The 22,020-nt window shown below is 43.4% G+C and overlaps 3 protein-coding genes and 1 non-coding gene across 5 annotated transcripts; 3 read left to right on the forward strand and 1 right to left on the reverse strand.

Annotated features, from left to right (window-relative positions):
* The first annotated feature begins 1,050 nt into the window (after positions 1-1,050).
* LOC129868961 (zinc finger protein 541-like) lies at positions 1,051-11,533 on the forward strand. The gene is made up of 16 exons (XM_055943340.1): positions 1,051-1,218; positions 1,987-2,214; positions 2,377-2,590; positions 3,179-4,340; positions 4,434-4,480; positions 5,290-5,389; positions 5,562-5,693; positions 5,790-6,138; positions 6,232-6,286; positions 7,981-8,123; positions 8,656-8,759; positions 8,862-8,937; positions 9,120-9,208; positions 9,867-9,983; positions 10,256-10,410; positions 10,597-11,533. The coding sequence occupies exons 2-16, from the start codon at positions 2,040-2,042 to the stop codon at positions 10,784-10,786; spliced, it is 3,108 nt and encodes a 1,035-aa protein (XP_055799315.1). The 5' UTR covers positions 1,051-1,218; positions 1,987-2,039; the 3' UTR covers positions 10,787-11,533.
* Positions 11,534-11,557: 24 nt separating this feature from the next.
* On the reverse strand, positions 11,558-15,735 carry LOC129868963 (E3 SUMO-protein ligase ZBED1-like). Of its 2 annotated transcripts, XM_055943347.1 has the most exons (3): positions 15,385-15,735; positions 14,995-15,088; positions 11,558-14,753 (listed from the first exon to the last, which is right to left on the reverse strand). In XM_055943347.1, the coding sequence occupies exon 3, from the start codon at positions 14,731-14,733 to the stop codon at positions 12,058-12,060; it is 2,676 nt and encodes an 891-aa protein (XP_055799322.1). In that variant the 5' UTR covers positions 14,734-14,753; positions 14,995-15,088; positions 15,385-15,735; the 3' UTR covers positions 11,558-12,057. The 2 variants fall into 2 exon arrangements, with proteins under 2 accessions (XP_055799322.1, XP_055799321.1); XM_055943346.1 differs by lacking the exon at positions 14,995-15,088.
* Positions 15,736-15,838: 103 nt separating this feature from the next.
* On the forward strand, positions 15,839-21,044 carry LOC129868975 (alpha-soluble NSF attachment protein-like). The gene is made up of 11 exons (XM_055943381.1): positions 15,839-16,053; positions 16,403-16,485; positions 16,580-16,696; positions 18,612-18,658; positions 18,808-18,885; positions 19,015-19,070; positions 19,199-19,283; positions 19,384-19,488; positions 19,578-19,646; positions 19,837-19,887; positions 19,976-21,044. The coding sequence occupies exons 1-11, from the start codon at positions 15,959-15,961 to the stop codon at positions 20,075-20,077; spliced, it is 888 nt and encodes a 295-aa protein (XP_055799356.1). The 5' UTR covers positions 15,839-15,958; the 3' UTR covers positions 20,078-21,044.
* A 598-nt stretch (positions 21,045-21,642) lies between these two features.
* On the forward strand, positions 21,643-21,719 carry trnat-ugu (transfer RNA threonine (anticodon UGU)). Its single transcript has one exon. It is a non-coding gene; the product is annotated as a tRNA-Thr (tRNA).
* Positions 21,720-22,020: the final 301 nt, after the last annotated feature.

Raw genomic sequence — 22,020 nt, forward strand, 5'->3', positions numbered from 1 at the left:
TTTTCCGACAGCCAAAGTTTGCCCGGATTTCCAAAAGAGTTGAAGTGACCAAAGGTATTTTTGGGGTCTACTGACAGAGCATTGCCTGGGATCAGTCCTTCTACCTCCCTGTGCATGATGGCAGCGGTAAACCATATAAAGAATGACATTTGCATGGCAAATATCTGTGCCATAGGCCCATGAGCCCTTACAATAGATTTGAAAGTAGTCTTCACTGTCGAGTACTGACCCATCACCATCGGTTTGTTGTCAAAATCTGCATCCTCAAAGCTGGGAGAGTGAAAGTAATGGAAGCCATATTGTTTCTCTATGGGCAGCCTCTTGTAATATAGATACTTGAGCTCTTTTGTGACTATGTTGACATCCTCCAGTGTTTCAGCATTTTTGTCCTTCATCCCCTCACTAGACATGATGGTGGAGTGTGTAGGCCTAGCCCTGTAGAACAAATAACAGTCCTTGAAGTGTTGGTGAGTCTCTTAGTCTGCAGTAAAAGTATGCAAAACGTGTTTTCACTTCCTCTAAAAAAATAAAAGAAGAAAAAGCTGGAAATTGTGAGCAGAACAGTGGTCTCAGATCTTATGATGCCTCTGTTACATACTCAGAGGGTGTTGACCACAGGTGTTCAAGTGCAACTAACACAGACAAAATGTCAGTTGGGATTAGTTGGAGGATTGCAATGTTTTACTAAACAGGGTAATAAGAAAGGGCTCAGACATAAGAATGTACAGTGTAGGATAAACATGGTACTGATATTGGTAGCCCTTATGCCAAACCAGAAGATAAATAGGAAGGCAATTAGGCCTATGGATTTCACCAGCCAGTGACGACAGTTAGTCTGGATGGGAATGGGATTTAATATATATATTAAAAGTAATCCATTCCATCCAGTGTAAGTAACATTGTAATATTGAATGGAAAATCAAATTAACAATCTGGTGAACGTTCCAAGGCTGGAGGCTTGCTGTAGTGGCAGTGCTGTTAGTTGAAAAAAACATATATTTGACCTGGCTGTGAGACCTCACCAGTCATTGAACTTCACACCCACCCTGTCAGGCCTGTGTGAGACAGATCGGGACAGACAGACAGACAGACAGACGGCTAACCGTCGGCATCCGTTTTCCCTCTCAATTCAGATATTGAAGTGTAGGCCTACAGTTTTTAGCAGTTAGCTACCTGCCATGGAAAATATCTGGATGACTTGAGTAGAATTGATAAGAGGTGAGTTCCTGCTAAACTATTAACTAGCTAGTTAGCGAAATTGGCTGATAACAGTCAAAAATATTTCTAATTGGTGATATATAGCTAGCTTTCGCATGACAGCACCACAAATAACGTTACTGTCTTTGACCACAACATCAACTTCTTCGCCTTGAATGCTAGCTAGCTAACTGTTACTCTCTAGTAGCATAGGAAATTCTGAGGTGATTCTGTTTTAGTAACTAAGTTTGCTTACTACCATGTGGATGAAGATCTTTCAGCCAACCAATCAGATAGCTAACGGTATGTCAAAGCTGATTTAAAAGAAATAACGATCGCTAAAACAACACAATTTGTTTAGCGAGCTAATGACTACTTGACGCGAATCATTCACAAATTGGAACTAACAGTAAGTACTGTAACAAGCAAGCACGTCTTTCTAGCTTTTAGCTAGCTCGCTTATTGATTAACCAACCGTATTTTTTTCACCCAAACTGTTAACCTAAATCCAATGACATGGTGACACATTTTTTATTCATTTCACGTTCACGTTAGTTGACATCTCAACCAAATGTAAATCAAAACTAGACCATGAAGTCTGTGCCCAGTGAGTACAGGCTCAGACTGCTCTCAACTCTACATGCTGTTGGGCTTTACCCTACAAATTAACACATGTCAAATAATTAACTCTGTTCAATGACTGGTACCTTGTATTTTGTGTTAGACAACATGACTGTGTGTAACGTTAACGTTACTGTCAATGAAGGAAGTAACTACATTTGGTTGCAGATATGGCAAAGCAGCAGACATACTGTATCAAGGCCTCTTAATTAAGAGAGACAATGTTGGAGACTGATGAATGCACCAAGGGGTGTTTTCCCCCTCATTCTACCAGTGAGCACTTCACTATTGATGATGTTGACGTCCTCAACGCCCCCAACCCACCACTGCCCTTCTCGCACCCATTTCACCCAGAGCCTTGGATGGGATGTGAGCCAAATAGAAACATGGAGATTGGTGAGTTGTTGTTGTAGCAGAAAATAGCCAAATAAATGTGCTCTCTGAGTGAGCAGTAATGAATTGAAGAACGATAATGCCATCCCTATTTGTGTTAGTTTTATGTTTGAGTATTGGCTAGGTGTGCTTAGCTATATGCCTTTTTCTGCAATATCACTTCAGATAACACCTCTGGTCCTGTCATCGTGGGAGAGGGCACTCTGTTGGAGCCATTTTCATTGACGGTACCTGTCAGGTCTTCACCTTATGAGTGTACGCTCTGCCATAAGATGTTTGGAACAGCCAACACACTCAACAAACATTTACTGACCCACCAACAGGAAAGACCACATGTTTGCCCCATCTGCCAACGAGCATTTAAACGTCATGATCACCTGTGAGTCATATCCCCTCGCTCTAGAAGCAATAATTCTGTATTAACAATAACACTGAGTGTACAAAACATTAGGAACACATTTCTCAGAACAGACCCAATTCGTCAGGGCATGGACTCTACAAGGTGTTGAAAGTGTTCGACAGGGATGCTGGCCTATGTTGACTCCAATGCTTCCCACCATTGTGTCAAGTTGACTTGATGTCCTTTGGGTGGTGGACCATTCTTCATACACATGAGAAACTCTTGAGCGTGAAAAACCCAGCAGCATTGCAGTTCTTGACACTACTACCCAACCCCTTTCAGTTAAATATTCAGACTTGCCCATTCACCCTCTGAATGGCACACATACACAATCCATGTATCAATTGTCTCAAAGCTTACAAATTATTCAGTAACCTGTCTCCTCCCCTTCATCTACACTAATTGGATATAACATGTGACATCAATAAGGGATCATAGCTTTCACCTGGTCCGTCTATGTCATGGTAAGAGCAGGTGTTCCTAATGTTTTATACACTCGTATGTTTTTTGATACGGTCATTTGACATTTCAATGTCCTGATGAAAATAATAACATCTCTCTCTGCAGCAATGGCCACATGTTGACCCATCAGAAACGCAAGCAGTTCCGATGTGCTGAACCTGGGTGCCAGAAGAGCTACTGTGATTCTCACTCCCTGAAGCGCCACTATATCTCTCAGCATGGTCTCCCTCTCATCCCGCCCATGTCCCAAAGCCCCTCTCACCCAACCCACCCAGCCCACTCTGCTACTACCCAGTGGGAGCCTGTGGATAGTGCTGCATATTTGGGAGGTTCAACAGCTCACTGTAATTACCCCCCCATGTTCCTGACCCAACCCAAACAGACATCAGACACTCAACAGAAGGTTGCTGATTACTCTGGCTTTTTCAGCTTCAACAGTTACAAGGGGTTTGCTCCTCCAAGTGGCCGACAACTGAACAACTACTCAGAGCAGAACATCTCTCAGTCAAGGCCTATCTTAGTCGTGGACACCTGGATGCAGCAGTCTGACAAAGGTCCTTGTAGTGAGTGCCCAGGTGAATTAAATCCACCCCAATGGGCCCCTGAGCCTAGTAACATCACTACTGCTACTTTACCATCACTACCTCCTGGAATGGATGGCCCAAGTCCTCATGGCTGGGAGAGTGTAGTTGACTTCCCTGTGTCTGACCTCCAAGTGCTTGAAGAAATGTTGTCCTGTCATCCCTGTAGTGAAGCTGGTAACCAAGAGTGTTTAGTGAAGCCAGCGTCCCCGGAGAAGAGCTACTCTCCATCCAAGCAGGAGCAGTCGACTTATGGCCAGATGAACTCGGAAGGGAAACCCAAAGTTAACACTCAGCTGCACTCTTTTGACACAACAGCAAGCTCAGATTCCAGTGTAATATCTACGTTGTTTCCCAACACTGTTTTCATCCACTCAAGCTCAAGTCTTCCAAACAAGCCCAACCCAGTCCCACCTATCCCGCCGCCACCAGCCATCGTCCTACCCTGCCTCTACAGTGTGCTGAAGTCAGAGACTTGTAATACAAAGAGCGACAGTAAGAGAAAGAGAGAGAGTAGGAAGAAGGGGAGGGCTGTAGAGCTTCCTGCTCCACCTCTCCCCACACCTCGCCCCACCTCTCTCCTGGCTCCCCGACGTCCCCGTCCTCGGCCACACTACCTCGTCTCCCCAAGCCAGGTGGCTATGGCCTCTTTTAGCTCAGACAGCAACCCTCGTCAGACCTTCCAGGTATGTGCACTACTAGCAGTGCTCAACAATTGAACACTTGCCAGTTTGTTTATCAATACTGTATTTATAATATTTCTATATTCCTCCGTACAGGGAAGAAATGTCAGTGTGCCAGGAGAGGGACAACAGTGTAGTGACAGGTAATGATGAATAAAAATAAAAATACACTGTTTCATGAGCTGAAATATAAGATCCTAGACATTTTCTATCTGTACAAAAAGCTGATTTCTCTCAAATTTTGTGCACAAATTTGTTTACATCCCTGTTAGTGAGCATCTCTCCTTTGCCAAGATAATCCATCCACCTGACAGGTGTGGAATATCAAGAGGCTGTTTAAACAGTATGATCGTTACACCTTGTGCTGGGGACAATTAAAGGCCACTCTAAAATGTGCAGTTCTGTCACACAACACAATGCCACAGATGTCTTTAAGTTTTGAGGGAGTGTGCAGTTGGCAGGCTGACTGCAGGAATGTCCACCAGAGTTGTTGCCAGATCATTTAATGTTTAATTTCTCTACCATAAGCAGCCTCCAACGTCGTTTTAGAGAATTTGGCAGCACGTCCAACCAGCCTCACAACCGCAGACCATGTGTATGGCGTCGTGTGGGCGAGCGGTTTTCTGTTGTTGATGTTGTGAACAGAGTGCCCCGTGGTGGCGGTGGGGCTATGGTATAAGCAGGCATAAGCTACAGACAACAAACACAATTGCAATTTATCTAGATCCTCAGGCCCCCCCCCCCTTTTTTTTTTCTTTATCTGAACGACAGATGCATATCTGTATTCCCAGTCATGTGAAATCCATAGATTAGGGCCTAATGAATTTATTTAAATTGATTGATTTCCTTATATGAACTGTAACTCAGTAAAATCAATGAAATTGTTGTATGTTGTGTTTATATTTTTGATCAGTAGAGATTGGCCTCTTAACTGCTGGCCTTCTTCCCATAGGATATTCCCTAGCTCTCACAAGACAGAACAGAGCTACAAGGCCAGGTCCTCAAGTGGACCATATGCACCCTCTCTTAAAATGGAACCTTACTCTCCAGAGGTAACAGCTTACTGAGCCATATTATTATTTACATTATGATATTATTAAACATTAGTCATCTTGGGGAGCTATATTTATTACATGTCAAGTAAGCACAAATGTCTTTTTTGTAAGTACAAACTTTTGTCATTACAGACTGTATGTCTATTTGTGCCTATGATGTTTCCTGCAGCCTGGAGAGAGAGCACCACAGACTCTGAGGTCTCCATCTAGAACAGAAGACATGCCTCTGTCTCCTTTGGTCATCCCTGTTTCAGTTCCAGTCTCTGCGAAGACGGATCCTGATACTCCTTCATCACTAAATGTAAGTATAGGACAAAAGAGATCAGTACAACGGTCAGTGCCTTCTTAAATCATTACTTGTACACTGATAACCCCCCTGTGGTTGGTTGTGTGGCAGGCAGAGAACCCTCAGAATGGTTCAGGGAGGTCAAAGAGGAGCCGGCGTCTTGACTTCATGAAGACTCTGATCATTCCTCCCCCCATGCTCCCACAGCCGTCCCCACGGAGGCTCCTAGGCGAGGAGGGTGGGGGTGCTCCCTGGTGTCGTGCAGCAGGCGGCTACCCCAGTCAGCTACGCTCCCCCATGTACCTGGCAGACCACCTGCTTAACCCCAGCTTCCAGCCTCCTCCCTACACACCCCCACCCATGCTGAGCCCCCTACGCCCAGGGACCGGCCTGTACTTCAGCACAGTGCCTTGGCTTCACCCCGGCCCTCCTCTGGCCAGCAGCTACACCGCCTCTTTGGGTTTGTTTCGCGTTAGGAAGTATCTTCCCAGGTTCAGAGTTTTGCCACTGAAATACATGAAGAACTTTGTGTTTTATGGCTTCTGCTTTTCAGATGGAGCTGATGGAATCTCCTTGATGATGGACGACACAGTAGTCAACATAGAGCCGTATGTTTCTCTCTGAAGTGTGTTCAGCCAAAGCTTTATTGTTACAATCCTTGAGAGTCAGTCTGTCTATATACAGTGCATTCGGAAAGTATTCAGACCCCTTGACTTTTTCCACATTGTTACATTACAGCCTTATTCTAAAATTGATTAAATCGTCCCCCCCCCCTCATCAAACTACACATAGTACCAAATAATGACAAAGCAAAAATTGGTTTTAGAAATGTTTACTAATTTATAAAATTTAAAACTGAAATATCACATTTACGTAAGTATTCAGACCCTTTACTCAGTACTTTGTTGAAGCACCTTTGGGAGCGATTACATCCTTGAGTCTTCTTGGTTATGACGCTACAAGCTTGGTACACCTGTATTTGGAGAGTTTCTCCCATTCCTCTCTGCAGATCCTCTCAAGCTCTATCAGGTTGGATGGGGAGCGTTGCTGCACAGCTATTTTCAGGTCTCTCCAGAGATGTTAGATCGGGTTCAAGTCTGGGCTCTGGCTGGGCCACTCAAGGACATTCAGAGACTTGTCCAGAAGCCACTCCTGCGTTGTCTTGGCTGTGTGCTTAGGGTCGTTGTCCTGTTGGAAGGTGAACCTTCACCCCAGTCTGAGGTCCTGAGTGCTCTGGAGCAGGTTTTCATCAAGGATCTCTCTGTACTTTTCTCCGTTCAGCTTTGCCTCAATCCTGACTAGTCTCCCAGTCCCTGCTGCTGAAAAACATCCCCACAGCATGATGCTGCCACCACCATGCTTCACAGTAAGGATTGTGCCAGGTTTCCTCCAGAAGTAATGCTTGGCATTCAGGCCAAAGAGTTCAATCTTGGTTTCATCAGACCAGAGAATCTTGTTTCTCATGGTCTGAGAGTCTTTAGGTGCCTTTTGGCAAACTCCAAGCAGGCTGTCATGTGCCTTTTACTGAAGAGTGGCTTCCGTCTGGCCACTCCACCATAAAGGCCTGATTGGTGGAGTGCTGCGGAGATGGCTGTCCTTCTGGAAGGTTCTCCCATTTCCACAGAGGAACTCTGGAGCTCTGTCAGAGTGACCATTGGGTTCTTGGCCACCTCCCTGACCAAGGCCTTTCTTCTCCGATTCCTCAGTTTGGCCAGGCGGCCAGCTCAAGGAAGAGTCTTGGTGGTTCCAAACTTCTTCCATTTAATAATGATGGAGGCCAGCCACTGTGTTCTTGGGGACCTTCAATGCTGCAGAAATGTTTTTGTACCCTTCCCCAGATGTGTGCCTCGAACAATCCTGTCTCGGAGCTCTACGGACAATTCCTTCGACCTCATGGCTTGGTTTTTGCTCTGACATGCACTGTCAACTGTGGGACCTTATATAGACAGGTGTGTGCCTTTCCAAATCATGTCCAATCAATTGAATTTACCACAGGTGGACTCCAAGTTGTAGAAACATCTCAAGGATGATCAATGGACACAGGATGCACCTGAGCTAAATTTCGAGTCTCATAGCAAAGGGTCTGAATACTTATGTAAATACGTTTTTTGTGTGTGTGTGTAAATTTGCAAACAATTCTAAAAATCTGTTTTTGCTTCATCATTATGGGGTGACGTGTGTAGATTCCTGTGGATTTGTATCTATTTGAGAATAAGGCTTTAACGTAACAAAATGCGGAAAAAAGTAAAGCGGCCTGAATTCTTTCCGAAGGCACTGTATAAGGAGCCTGTTTGATTTCCAGGAGAATCAACGTGGGCCAACTTTTCCAGGCTGAGATCCCACCCATTCGTAACCTGCTTCTAATGCTATATGATGAGCACCCTGCTCAGCTTGTCTGGGCTCCATGGGGAGACATATCTAGCAACGTGGAAACACAAAAAGGGGGTGTGTTTCTCTTTTTAACGATCACACACACAGTTGTACTATATATTGGTATGAGCTACTGTATTGGTAGTACAATTGATACTAGGTTGAATATATGCAGGTTAGGATAACATAATAATTCCAGTTTGAAAATAGACAAATTCATGGGACCAGCGCCGTTGCTCATTCTACAGGATTAGCATTGAAAAAATGACCCGCGGTCGGGGAATCAAGTAATAAAGTTGCTGTAGATCATTTTTAAAACTTTGAAATGAATAGAATGACAGTAAAGCAGTTATGCTATGTGTTTGCTGAGTAGTTAGCCGAAATTCACAACGTTTCTCACTTTGATGGCGAAATTTCTGTTCTGCTGAAACTCACTTCCAGCAATTTTAGCTCGCATTGCTGGTCCCATTGTTTAGAATTCTTCCGCATTCGTGCAAAGAGTTATGGGATATTAGAATTCTCTTGTCCTGACTTGGGTATCTTCAACCTAGACCTGATATCGACATGAAATGTGAGAGATGACTTGTCTGCTTGACTGTTTTTCCAGTGACTGAACTGATAGACTTGTGCTGTTCCAGCGTGCTGCCAGGAGGGGGCACCAACACAGAGCTGGCCCTCCACTGTCTGCATGAGGTGCAGGGAGACATTCTGGTGAGCAGTACAACAGTATGGTTGGTACCTGAGCTCAGCTCAAATTGAAGACAATGTTGATTCAGGGCAACTTATGGTATACGTTGTGTGTTGTGTCCCTAGGCTGCACTTGATTTACTGTTAGTCAGGGGAGACTTTCGTTCCTCAACACACCCTTTGTGTGACTATCACTACCCAGGTACCCAATTTGATACTCTGAAAAGTGGAATGAAGATAAACGAGTTATGAATATTGACGCACATTTCAAGACTATTCAATTATGTTCTTTGATGTTGACATGTTTAGTTCAAGCCATGCCATACATGCTACTAATACTTTAACTTCTCGTCACAAAACTGTCATAAAACCTATGGCTGACAGGGTCAGATGATTGGAGTCCTCAAGAGAAGAAACTATTTCGTAAAGCGCTGCTCACCCATGAGAAGGACTTCCAGCTTATTCACAGTGTGGTAAGAGAATCATAATATGCCCAAATACACTGACTGTACAAAACGTTAAGAACACCTTCCTAATATTGAGTTGCAACCCCATTTTTGCCCTCAGAACAGCCTCAATTTGTCAGGGCCTGGACTCTACAAGGTGTCGTAAGCGTTCCACAGGGATGCTGACCCATGTTGACTCAAATGCCGTTGACTCAAATGCCGTTGTGTCAAGCTGACTGGATGTCCTTTGGGTGTTGGACCATTCTTGATACACACAGGGAAACTGTTGAGCGTGAAAAACCCAGCAGCGTTGCAGTTCTTCACACAAACCGGTGAAGCCTGGCACCTTCTACCATACCCCGTTCAAAGGCACTTAAATCTTTTGTCTTACCCATTCACCCTCTGAATGGCACATACACAATCCATGTCTCAATTGTCTCAAGGCTTAAAATTATTTAACCTGTCTCCTCCCCTTCATCTACATTGATTTGAAGTGGATTTAACAGGAGACATCAATAAGGGATCATAGCTTTCACCTGGTCAGTCTATGTCATGGAAAGAGCAGGTGTTCCTGTTTTGTACACTCAGTGTATACTTGTAATGTCGTGCTGCCATTGGACAGGGTATAGACAGAGAAGGAAGACTGAAGAAATGGCATTGACCTGACAGTTGTCTCACACTGAAGTTACAGACTAAGTCCGTGACGCAGTGTGTGGAGTACTACTATGCGATGAAGAAGCTCAAGAAGTTCAAGCAACGCGGTCGAGGATCAGACAAAAAGGAAGCAGTTGGTGAAGAGCCTGTGAGTTTAGTGTAGTATAGTATTGTGTATGGTGTAGTATAGTATTGTGTGTAGTAGTGTATAATATTGTGTATGGTGTAGTATAGCATAGTATTGTGTGTAGTATATTATTGTGTAGAGTGTAGTAAAGTATTATGTAGTATTGTAAAATATGTATCAAACCTCCTATACAGTACAAACAGTTGTAGGTTTACAGAAACAGATTGACTGACTATGTCAAACAAGTCGGACAATATTTTCAAGTGAAATATTTTCCACTTCCTGTATATCAGCAGATGGAGTCACCTGGCTGTTCTGGGGACAACCATGTGGGAAGGAGAGGGCCCAGGAGGACACTTACTAAACCAGGGAACAGGACTAAAGGGGTACCGGAGGAGCAGACTACCACAGGAGGTGCTTTGGAGTACATCTGTCGAGAGTGTGGGCGGTCAGTGGAACTTCACTAAAACGATGCCAGGGACACATCGCAATGACATCGCAAAACATTTTTGTCTTGTTGAGCATTCCCTTGGTTAATTAATCCAGGATGACATGTTGACCCCCCTCTATTTCTGAGCACATTTGATCGTTCTCACGTCATCGTACTGACATGTATAATTCTGTCCCCCTCCAGGGTATTTGACAAGGTGAAGAGTCGTAGTGCTCATATGAAAACCCACCGGCAGCAGGAGAGGGAGTGGCTGACTAGGTATGTCTGGCCTATGGGCTGCCCTGCAGACAACCCTCATCAAGGAGATCCAGGTCAGGACTCTGCCAAGGTGCCTTTACACTACTGTACGAGAGGAATCCTCTATAGTACATAGTGGTGAGCACAGGACTGTTTCAGTTACTGACATGTCAAGTATACGTCGAAATCTTACACATGACCGAAATTCACTCACTATGAATTCATATTGGCAGGTATTTATTGAAAATCACTTCAAAAATAATGTTTAACTATAGAAAGCAACGACAATTGACATGTTTTTCTCTCTCCAAAAAACACCCTACTTACTATAAGGTTTAGAACTTTATGTGATGTTGCATTCATGTTCCTTTGTCATTCTCTGTTGTTGGACAACTGGTTTTGTTATTGTTGGTTCACATTGTCCTAAAGTTTCTAAACAACATGCTCTTTTTAAGCAACCTGAAATCCTTGCTAAAATGTCCTTTGGTTTTAATTACATTTGTGTCAATATGAAAGCCAAAGTTTGCCTGGTATGCTCAATTGAATAATCCATTGTAAAAGAATTCAGTTATTATTGGAGTTATTACTCTTTGTATACAACTACAAGACATTGACAATTGGTTATAAAAAATGAATATGAATCAGGGTTAGATCCTGGGCAGCTGAGAACAGAGAATGTATTTACTGAACTGTGGCCCGCTCCTCACAAACAGTTTTGGCCTGAGTTTAACACTTCTGGATTGGATCTTGTGTTATGTTCTTTAAGTTAAAATTCTTGATGAACAATCCACTAGTTCAGGAAGTGTACGGCCTTTACCTGACTGGCATGTCCTCTATGTGAGTGTTGATGAAAGTTAAACTTGTCTCACTCAGGTGTTTTAAAATAAATGTGTTTGTCTGAACAATGTTGTTTTCAACCATTCCTTTAATTACAACAGTTTTTCACAGTTAGTGTTTGAGACGCTTCTCATTTCTAAATCGACATCATGCTGCAATTACTGTACAAGCTTCTCATCTGAACCAGTGTTTTTACTTTATGCAAACCAAGAATAACATGCATTTCTGTTGCCATTCAACAAGAGTGACCGTACATCTACAACTTCTCACACCTTTACACATAGGCTACATATTTCTGAAAGCACTTTACAACGATGTATGATGTAAATCACAACTCAAATGTAGATATGTAGGCCAGACACTATTTTACATGTAAATACAGACGCCACACGAGTGTGTCTTTTGAGTCCAGTAGCTGTATTATTTGCTTTGCCTTGTCGTTGATTTTTCAAACTCTTCACCTAGATGAGTTGAAGTCAGATAAATCTTGGGCATGAATGGATGGATCTTTTCTCAGAGGCCTATGCACAACATAGTTCTTTACTTTAGAAAATAAGGTATGTAGACTGATCACAACTTCTCCCCTCCCACCCAAGCCTTGCTCTCGTAGGACACTAAAGACTGATACAGAGTCTGCTTGGCTCCATTCCTGTCACTGCCCCTCTCTTCTTGCCCCGTAGACCCTCCCATCAGTTTCTCCACATAGTCGCTGTTCTGGTGAAGGAATAGAATATGATCTAAATGATGGGGCCCCAGAATGGCCCTGCGTTGAGCAACAGTAGTCTCTCTAGGAGCAAAGGCCCTGTCTGCAGGGACAGCAGTAGCAGGGATAGCCAGAAATGTGCGGGCAAGTCTGGCCACGGCAGGGAAGCGATGCTCCTTAGAGCGCCACCAGTGGAGAGGTGACAGGCTGCGTTTGCACAGCGGCTCTGCAATGTAGTTCTCCAGCTGTTGGTGGATCTCAGGCATTCGCTCAGTGGGATCCTCTCCAAGCAGTATGTCGTACATGCTTTTGGCCACATGACTCACTTGCCTATAAGCAGGGGGCTGCAGGTCTCCTTTTAACAGGCTAGACAGTCCTGCTACTCTCCTGGGACCATTTCTAGCACTGCACCTCGAGCCTTCACCCAGTCCCTCTCCACTGACCTGTGACGGGGCAGTCTGGGACAGCCTCTTTAACTGTTGCTGCAGCACAATAATGTCCCCCTCTTCATTTGATTCACAGGACACAGGTGAATCCAGAGGAGCGATGGTTGACTGTGAGTGATCCAATCCCCGATTCCTCACTTCCTTTTCCCTTCCCTCTTCGCCATCCTCATCCTCGCCTCCTCTGTCACACTCTCTGCTCATTTCCTCCACCTCTATTTGTGCTTGAGCAGATAATAGTTCCTTGACCTTGTCGTGCAGCCTACTACGTGCATGTGGGCTGAGGAAGCGCAGCTCCTTAAACCTCGGGTCCAGGAATGAGGAGAGGACGGCAGGGCTGTCCAGTAAGGCTTCCTCTTCACCCAGTCTCCACTGTCGCTCCATCCCTGACCGCACCGTCTCCATTACTCCCCGAGCCACAGGGCAGCTGGTCTCTGCGATGTGTTGCTCTAGGACACGAGATACGCCATGCAGGCACGGCATAAGGGCGGAGATGGACAAATTGATGTCCTCGCTCAAGAATGAGGCAGCGATGCGCACGGTCTTAAGTACTGGCACCAGTTCCTGGAGGAGACGCCACTGGTGGTCCGCTAAATTTGGAGCAGCTTTCTGCTCCTCGAGAACTGAGCTCACCACCCACTTCAGCTCGAGCAGACTCTCACACATGTCGATAGCAGTTGCCCAGCGCCCCGGGTCATCCAGCACTAGACAAGCGCCTGCCTTATTCGCCGCCTCTGCCTTGTGGATCAGAGCGGCGGCAGCAGGTGCGTCATGCTGGAAATGTGAGATAATCCTGCGGGCCTCCGCAAGAGCCTGTCTGACAGGTTCCATCCATAGTCCGTCCTGGATGCAGAGTTTGAGGGCTTCCCCTGCACAGTGTAACGCTACCCAGCCTTCTGGGAGATCCTGAGGTGATTGGTGTGGTCCAGCAGTACGATTAACTTTTTCTTTCGGGACTCCCATATTGTCAGTCCCTCTGGCTTCTGAGATCCTGGGAGTGTCATGTACAACACAGAAAACAGAGCTCTGGGGAAGATGGAATTCAGAGAGAACTGCCTTCAGCGTGTCCCCAAATTGAAGGAAACCTCTTTCACAAATCTTCTCTCTGATATCGGGCATGGGACAGGTCTGCAACACACAACGGGCCAAGCGCCAGTCTTTGTCAACAAAATGTGCACTTACAGTGAAGAAGAGCTGACCACCTGCTCCCACCGCACAACCTGCTACGGACTGCCAGTACTCAGTGCAAAGTGTTATGCAACGTGGAGCCAGGCCAGACTGAAGATACTGCTGCAGGTGCCGTTTCAGAACATCATAGTGATGCCAAAGAAGGCTGCCAAGCTGAGAGGGAGACGGCACTGGGTACTGTGGTTCTAAGCAGCTCAATAGAAGACGAAATCCCCTCTCCTCCACCACAGACAGTGGTTGCAAGTCCCTGTACACCATTTCCAATATTAGGTCAGTCAGAACCCCAGTACGCTTGCCATTGGATTCTTTGGTGGTGATACCACTACGGTTGGTATCACCAAAGTTGTTGTTCTCACTGTATAGTAATCCAGTATTTGAGTTTGACGGTTCCAGATCTTGGCTGGTGACAGGGATTGCATTGGCACCGCCTCCTACATCTAGGGGAGGAGCACATGTGATTCGGGCACGTTTGGCCGTCCCTTGTTCAGGAGATAAGTCAGCGTCCTGCTGCTCCTCTTTTACAACTATGTGCAAATCTGTCTGGAACATGCATGTGTTGGCTGTGGCAGATGTAGTAGAGATGTTGCAGGGGAATCCGGGCTGGGCCATTGGCTGGAGTGATGTAGCTGGAATCGGGGCCCCGGCCACTGCTGTGTTATCAAGTACAGGTGGTGCGTTGTCGCGTATATTATGTTTGCGGACAAGGTGTTCCCTCATAGTCGTAGTGCTGTTGTGAAAAGACAACTGCCTCTTGCATATATTACACTCAACATACATCTCATTAAGCTGGATGTAGTAATTCCAAACGGTTGACTTGCGCCTATCCAGAACCAGTCCTGTTGCTCCCCGTTCCCCCCTTCTCCTCAAATTTGGGGCCAGACTGCTGGACAGGGGGTACCCTCGGAAATCCATGTTAGAGTTGTCGGAGATCACTGGAATAGAAGATAAAAAACATTTTTGCTCAGTGTTCGGTTAAATTGTGTTTTGTTACATAGCTTCCAAATATTATGATGTACAAATAATTGCCATATAACTCGAACAGTAGCCTACTACACAGTAACAACAACAACTCATTCAAAATGGCACAGCAAACATTGTTGGATTATGATACACCATCATTTTTGGCATGCATTGAGATTTTCCTTTCTATATATATAAAAACAGAATAATGACCTCAAGATGTTCTCCTGACTAAAATATTTTCACCGCCAAGGAGTTTGAGCCCAGGAGTTTAGGAACCTGTCTCAAACTAGGGACCGTTGATCACCTGAGATAAACAATTATGTCCAACCAGTCACTAATTATCTAGAGTCCAGAATAATTTGAATATGGAAAATAAAACATTCACACAAATATAAGAATCCCACGTGAATAGCTTCATAAAATTACGGCGCCCGTTGTTTCTCTATCAACAGCTGGAGACCTTTGACCCGTAAAGGATCAAATACTTTGGGTTATAGTCTAACGTTCATGCGCTCCAGATAAGCTCTTAAAAACGAGAAACCGTCAAATAACCAAATACAATTTTGCACAAATGAACGTATATATGATATCCTAAAATACCTGTGTTTTTTCCCCCCGCAAATGGTATTGTAAGCGTATATTGCTGTGATGGTAGGAAAAGCTTTGCTCACAATGAGAACAGTATACTATGCTTTTTTTAGCATCCAATTTAAAGCCAAAACGTCTATGTAAACTTCAACTGAGTGGTTGATAGTCCTCCATTGTTTGTAGTAATATTTCGGTGATACGCGCAATGACACAAATGTATCCAGAATTATTCTTCCTACAACAATGTATCACAGCAGGAGCGTATTCATTATGGAAACTGTTTACCGAAACAGATGGTACGAAATGGGATTTGTCCAATAGAAACTGTCGTTTGCGGTTTCCGTTTGTAGTAAACGGTTTCTGTTGCAAAGCAATTTGTAACAGACGAATCGCCCAGTGCTGCCTACCATCACGTGTTTTTATGACAGATCACCTGATTTGTACTTCCGGCTTCAGTGTGACGTGACTGTATAATAACAACGGATGTGACGCGTGGCTAAATGTAAATACAGAACTTACTGTGTTCTGCATTGAGTACCACGCACAATTTCCAGAGCTAACGAATAATACATTGTTTAAAAAAAATATGGATAATTCTGGGAAAGAGAAAGAGGCTTTGGCTCTCATCGCTGAGGCTGATAAAAAGAGGAAATCCTCACGAGGATTTGGGGCATTGTTCGGGTATGTGCCTAATAAGTTTAGCTATCCTAGTTAGCTTGTTTATTTGATTTGTATTAGCTAGCTACTACTAATTCAAATCCCCATCCCATAAGTATTTTAACATCAAAGCATGGACCTACGAAAATACTCACCTAAGAATAACTATATATACGGTGACGGTAACGTTGGATAGCTAGTTATGCTACACCAAATTGTGAGCCACAGGGAGTTTTCAGTCAAATATTCCCTTTTCATCTAGCCTGGCTATATCGATTTTTTGCCTTGTTAGTTCATTGCCATGCCAAACATGTTTGGTATTGATATGTAGTATTCGTAAGGTCTAAACAGCATTATCTGTGTATTTCTCCAGAGGTTCATCCCGGAAATATGAGGAAGCGTGTGACATGTATGTGAAGGCAGCAAACATGTTCAAAATGGCCAAAAATTGGAGTGGTAAGATTTGGTTCGAGTTTTATAGTGGATATTTAGAACACGAGGGATTGTGTTGGATGTAACCAACCTAATATTGGTTCACATTTTGTTCCAGCTGCTGGCAACGCATTCTCCCAAGCAGCACACCTCCATCTGCAGATGGACAACAAACTTGATGGAGCCATCAATTTACTTAATGCAGGCAATGCTTTCAAAAAAGCAGACCCACAAGGTATATCACATTTTTACTAAAGAGATTACAATTGCATTATCAAAATTATAGTTGGGTTTATGGAACAGACATTAAATATAAAATGTATTATATCCTCAAGTGTTGAACAATGTGTGCCACTGTGTCACCAACCTTTTCTGAGTCAAGATCACTTTCTGAGTCAAAATGCAAGCCGAGATCTACCCCTCTGATTTTTTTTATTAACACAACTTAAAAAATGTAAGCCTATGCAACATTAACCAATTAAAAACAGTACTGTAGCAATGAGGTTTGTGCAGTAAGCTATAGGCCCAATACATTAACACCACATACTAGCTTTGCTTGAATTTTCCTGCCAATGCATTGTTGTTCAGGACATTAAAAAAATATATATTTCAAAATTTGAGGTACGCTATATGATCACACCAGTAATATATCTATTGTTGTATTACTTGTGAGGCACAGCTGAGTGAGCATACATTTAAATCATTTGCTTTTTATTTTACTGGGCAGATGGTGCCTGGATCTGATGGTCAGTCTCAGCGGAGGGAGAGAGCAGCAGACTGAGGGTCCGTCTCTCAACATCCCTCTGACCCCCCTTTCCTCCACTGACACTGACCAAAAAGGGACACCGTCTTCCAGCTAATGGTGAAACTCGAGTCGCACCGCATTATTTCTGTCTCATGCACAAATTCATGTTGTTACTCTTATGAACAGAGAAAGTGAAATATTCCTAGATATTAAAAAAGATCCAAACCGCTAATAATAATAACAATGCCTATGTAACGGATGTGAAATGGCTAGCTAGTTAGCGGGTACGCGCTAGTAGCATTTCAATCAGTTACGTCACTTGCTCTGAAACCTATTAGTAGTGTTGCCCCTTGCTCTGCAGAGGCCGCGGCTTTTGTGGAGCGATGGGTAACGACGCTTCGTGGGTGACTGTTGATGTGTGCAGAAGGTCCCTGGTTCGCGCCCGTGTCGGGGCGAGGGGACGGTTTAAAGTTATACTGTTACATTGATACTGTTGACCCAGATCACTGGTTGCTGCGGAAAAGGAGGAGGTTGAAAGGGGGGTGAGTGTAACGGATGTGAAATGGCTAGCTAGTTAGCAGGTACGCGCTAGTAGCGTTTCAATCAGTTACGTCACTTGCTCTGAAACCTATTAGTAGTGTTGCCCCTTGCTCTGCAGAGGCCGCGGCTTTTGTGGAGCGATGGGTAACGACGCTTCGTGGGTGTCAGTTGTTGATGTGTGCAGAGGGTCCCTGGTTCGCGCCTGTGTCGGGGCGAGGGGACGATGTAAAGTTAAACTGTTACACCTATAGATACACTTTCCTACTCATTCATTACTGCTGCACTGCTTGTTGTAGCGCTGAGTGGAAATAGAAAGAACGTGCATTTTATGGCTTATAAGTGTTGACTAGAAGGTGTTGACAGTGCTGAGTAAGAACTTAAACATGAACTCACTCATTAAAAACAGCAGCTCTTTGCTGTATTCGTTGACAGTCTCTCTAGTCATGGTTTTAAACGTTTTGAAATCTCACTGTATAAATGTTGCGGTAGATTTCTTTTATGCCTGCTACGTTACTGCAGACTCCGTCATCTGAGCAATCTGATTGGCCATGGATGGCATAGTGCACTTGATTTCCTCTCCAGGCCCACCGGGAAGGCAGAGTTTGTACCTTCAGAAACATGAAATGGCAACAGTTTGCCTACCTGGCGCACAGGGCAGCTGAATTGGCTGCACCTACCACCAACAGCCCGAGACCAATAAAAAAAATAGGAACACAAGGCTTATCGTTGGATTTTTGACAGAAATGTTTGGCGATCGACCGGTTGGTGGCCATTGCCCTATTAGAATCCTACACTGAAGATCCAAGGTAAACAGTGATTCCTGTGTGGCTTTGATTCCATTTGAATGTACTTTTCATCTCCACAGAGGCCATCAACTGCCTGAACCAAGCCATTGAAATTTACACAGACATGGTGAGAAGCTAGGAGTATTTCTGCATTTACTACACAGTGTAACAGATAACTAAATATCAAGCCTGCTCAATGATAGTAAAATTGTGCCTAGTGTTCAGGAGCACTAGCTGTATGGTGTTGATCATTATTCCACCTCTTCTGGTCTGCAGGGCCGTTTCACCATTGCAGCCAAACACCACATATCTATTGCTGAGATCTACGAGAGTGAGCTGTTAGACGTTGATAAGGTCAGTTACCAGAGCATTATAGTGTTGTATCCTGTAATGTGCCGTTTTTTTAAATCGATCTTTCACATATTTCAGCCTTTGATATTAATGAGAGGCCATGACTAGTAAATGTTCATCTTTAATCCACAGGCCATTGCTCACTATGAACAGGCAGCAGATTATTACAAAGGGGAGGAGTCAAACAGGTGTTTCAATGTTCTGGCATAATCCCTTATGGTTTTATTGATCTAATCCATCCCACTTTTCATACATTTCTTTTAGTGTTTTGTGAATGTCTTTTGAACTGGTTCTTTTCCTGCCAATCTAATTGTAGTGCTGCAAATAAGTGCCTTTTGAAAGTGGCCACCTATGCTGCCCAACTGGAACAGTACCAAAAAGCCATTGAAATTTATGAACAGGTGTGTATTTAACCATGCATGTGTATTAAATTACCGATTAACTGCTATAGTGGGCTTTCCCAATTACCTTTTTCTGAGTTTGTTTTTGTGTGATGCTTAGATCGGAACTTATGCAATGGACAGCGTCCTGTTGAAGTATGGCGCTAAAGACCACTTCTTCAAAGCAGCTCTTTGTCACTTCTGTGTGGACATGCTTAATGCAAGGGTGAGTCTTTATTTTCTCCTACCTACACATCAACACTTTGCCTCTATGTAGTAGTTTTGACTTTGCCCTGATCTCTTGTCTACCGTCAGCTGTCTGTACAGAGATATGAGGAAATGTTCCCAGTCTTCTCAGACGCTAGAGAATGCAAACTGGTTAAGGTAGGTCTATTATTAAATCATGGGTCACTATGTTTGTGTTTTTTGTATTTCTGCTTTATTTTCTAAGTTAAACAGCTCTTTGAATGGCTTTAAATCTGAGTGGATATAAAAGCAAACATGACACATTTTTAATGAGTGATAAGTATTGTGACGGTGTACAATAAAATGTCTTCTGCTGTAATTTGAACAGAAACTTCTAGATGCATATGAAGAACATGATGTGGATGCATTCACTGATGCGGTAGGTTTTTCTCATGCCATTCCATGATGACAGAATAACATGTTTTAAATTATGTTTGTCCATTAAACCAGTTCTCCTTCTCTAACAGGTGAAAGACTTTGACTCCATCTCAAGATTGGATCAGTGGAACACCACTATGTTACTTCGGATCAAGAAACAAATACAGGATGATGAGAGCGACCTTCGCTAATCCTTCCCTCTGCCAATCCATCAGAACACACCTGGAAGTTTACCGCTATATATATCATGTCACATTCCTGAATAACTTTCCATTTTTCTCTCTGGCTGGTCTCATCCTTTAATCACAGGCATTGAACCCTTTAAATGAGTGTTTCCTGTCTATCCACTTATCAATCTCTGATGTGTTTTCAAGCAATAAGGGTCCTGGCCCAGACCCCCAAAGATAAACTACTGGCAAAATCCTGTGTAGAATAGCACCAGATAGATAAAGTGTAGCTATCCCATCCAAATAAGATGGATAATTACCTGAGACTAAACATTGTCGTAGTTTATTTCTTGTCATGTGTTGTTTTCTGTCACAGTAACTCCGCGTCACTCTCAAAGTGCTCATGCTTTTAGGTAATGTACGTCCTGGACATTTCCAGAGGCAACATTATATAGTACTGGAACATACTGTCATGAACTGGTTTGTTAAACAGTCTTTCCGTTGTAAAATGTCAAGGCTTCTAATTTACTTATTTGAAGTATGTTGGGCATTGCTCAATGCGGCTCTTGTTTTACACAATAGGAACGTCATCAGCCAAAGAAGTTTTCGTTGGGCATCTTATATTGGGTTTAGACTTTGGAAGAGATGGTACACATTTTTCAACTCTGGAAGAGTATACATTATTTCAGAGGAGTCTGCTAGCAGCCATTCCCTTTTTAATCATTATTTATTGATCTCTTAAATGTTAACATGTTGAATTTTGTTTTATTATCCAATAGATACTATTTCTATGTTGTCATTCCAAAGGAAATCGCTTTAAATTCCCACACAGGGAGATAGATTTACCTCAGTGCTATAGGTAGAATTAAGATGATTCATAGCAGCCTGCCCATGTGCATAAAGGTGGTGGCTTATTACAATCTTGCACATAACCATTTTTATTTATTTCCCATCTTGATTATTCTTTGATTAAATATTTTGTTTAAAATGATCTTGTAGCTTGATTTAATAAGAGGTAACGCGTAGTATACAGTTGAAGTCGGAAGTTTACATACACTTAGGTTGGAGTCATTAAAACTTGTTTTTCAACCACTCCACAAATATCTTGTGAACAAACTATATATACTTTTGGTAAGTTGGTTAGGACATCTACTTTGTGCAAGACACAAGTAATTTTCCAAAGAATTGTTTACAGACAGATTATTTCACTTATAATTCACTGTGTCACAATTCCAGTGGGTCAGAAGTTTACATACACTAAGTTGACAGTGCCTTTAAACAGCTTGGAAAATTCCAGAAAGTGATGTCATGGCTTTAGAAGCTTCTGATAGGCTAATTGACATAATTTGAGTCAATTGGAGGTGTACCTGTGGATGTATTTCAAGGCCGACCTTCAAACTCAGTGCCTCTTTGCTTGACATTGTGGGGAAATCAAAAGAAATCAGCCAAGACCTCAGAAAAAAAATTGTAGACCTCCACAAGTCTGGTTCATCCTTAGGAGCAATTTCAAACACCTGAAGGTACCACGTTCATCTGTACAAACAATAGTACACAAGTATAAACACCATGGGACCACACAGCCGTCATACGGTCCCGTGTGGCTCAGTTGGTAGAGCATGGCGCTTGTAACGCCAGGGTTGTGGGTTCAATTCCCACGGGGGGACCAGGATGAATATGTATGAACTTTCCAAGTTGTAAGTCGCTCTGGATAAGAGCGTCTGCTAAATGACTTAAATGTAAATGTAAATACTGCTCAGGAAGTGAGACACGTTCTGTCTCCTAGAGATTAACGTACTTTGGTGCGAAAAGTGCAAATCAATCCCAGAACAACAGCAAAGGACCTTGTGAAGATGCTGGAGGAAACATGTACAAAAGTATTTATATCCACAGTAAAACGAGTCCTATATCAACATAACCTGAAAGGCCGCTCAGCAAGGAAGATGCCACTGCTCCAAAAACGCCATAAA

The sequence above is a fragment of the Salvelinus fontinalis genome, chromosome 13 (assembly GCF_029448725.1).
Source record: "Salvelinus fontinalis isolate EN_2023a chromosome 13, ASM2944872v1, whole genome shotgun sequence".
In the NCBI taxonomy this organism is placed as follows: Eukaryota; Metazoa; Chordata; class Actinopteri; order Salmoniformes; family Salmonidae; genus Salvelinus; species Salvelinus fontinalis.

What these genes read in the sequence shown, in the direction of transcription:
- LOC129868961 (XM_055943340.1), top strand. Translation starts at nt 2,040, where the DNA reads ATGTTGGAGACTGATGAATGCACCAAGGGGTGTTTTCCCCCTCATTCT. An exon ending in ACAGTAGTCAACATAGAGCC is followed by an intron (nt 6,287 to 7,980) that starts GTATGTTTCTCT and finishes TTTGATTTCCAG; the next exon opens with GAGAATCAACGTGGGCCAAC. An exon ending in AGGTGCAGGGAGACATTCTG is followed by an intron (nt 8,760 to 8,861) that starts GTGAGCAGTACA and finishes TTGTGTCCCTAG; the next exon opens with GCTGCACTTGATTTACTGTT.
- LOC129868963 (XM_055943346.1), bottom strand. Translation starts at nt 14,733, where the DNA reads ATGGATTTCCGAGGGTACCCCCTGTCCAGCAGTCTGGCCCCAAATTTG.
- LOC129868975 (XM_055943381.1), top strand. Translation starts at nt 15,959, where the DNA reads ATGGATAATTCTGGGAAAGAGAAAGAGGCTTTGGCTCTCATCGCTGAG. An exon ending in AATGGCCAAAAATTGGAGTG is followed by an intron (nt 16,486 to 16,579) that starts GTAAGATTTGGT and finishes ATTTTGTTCCAG; the next exon opens with CTGCTGGCAACGCATTCTCC. An exon ending in GAGAATGCAAACTGGTTAAG is followed by an intron (nt 19,647 to 19,836) that starts GTAGGTCTATTA and finishes TAATTTGAACAG; the next exon opens with AAACTTCTAGATGCATATGA.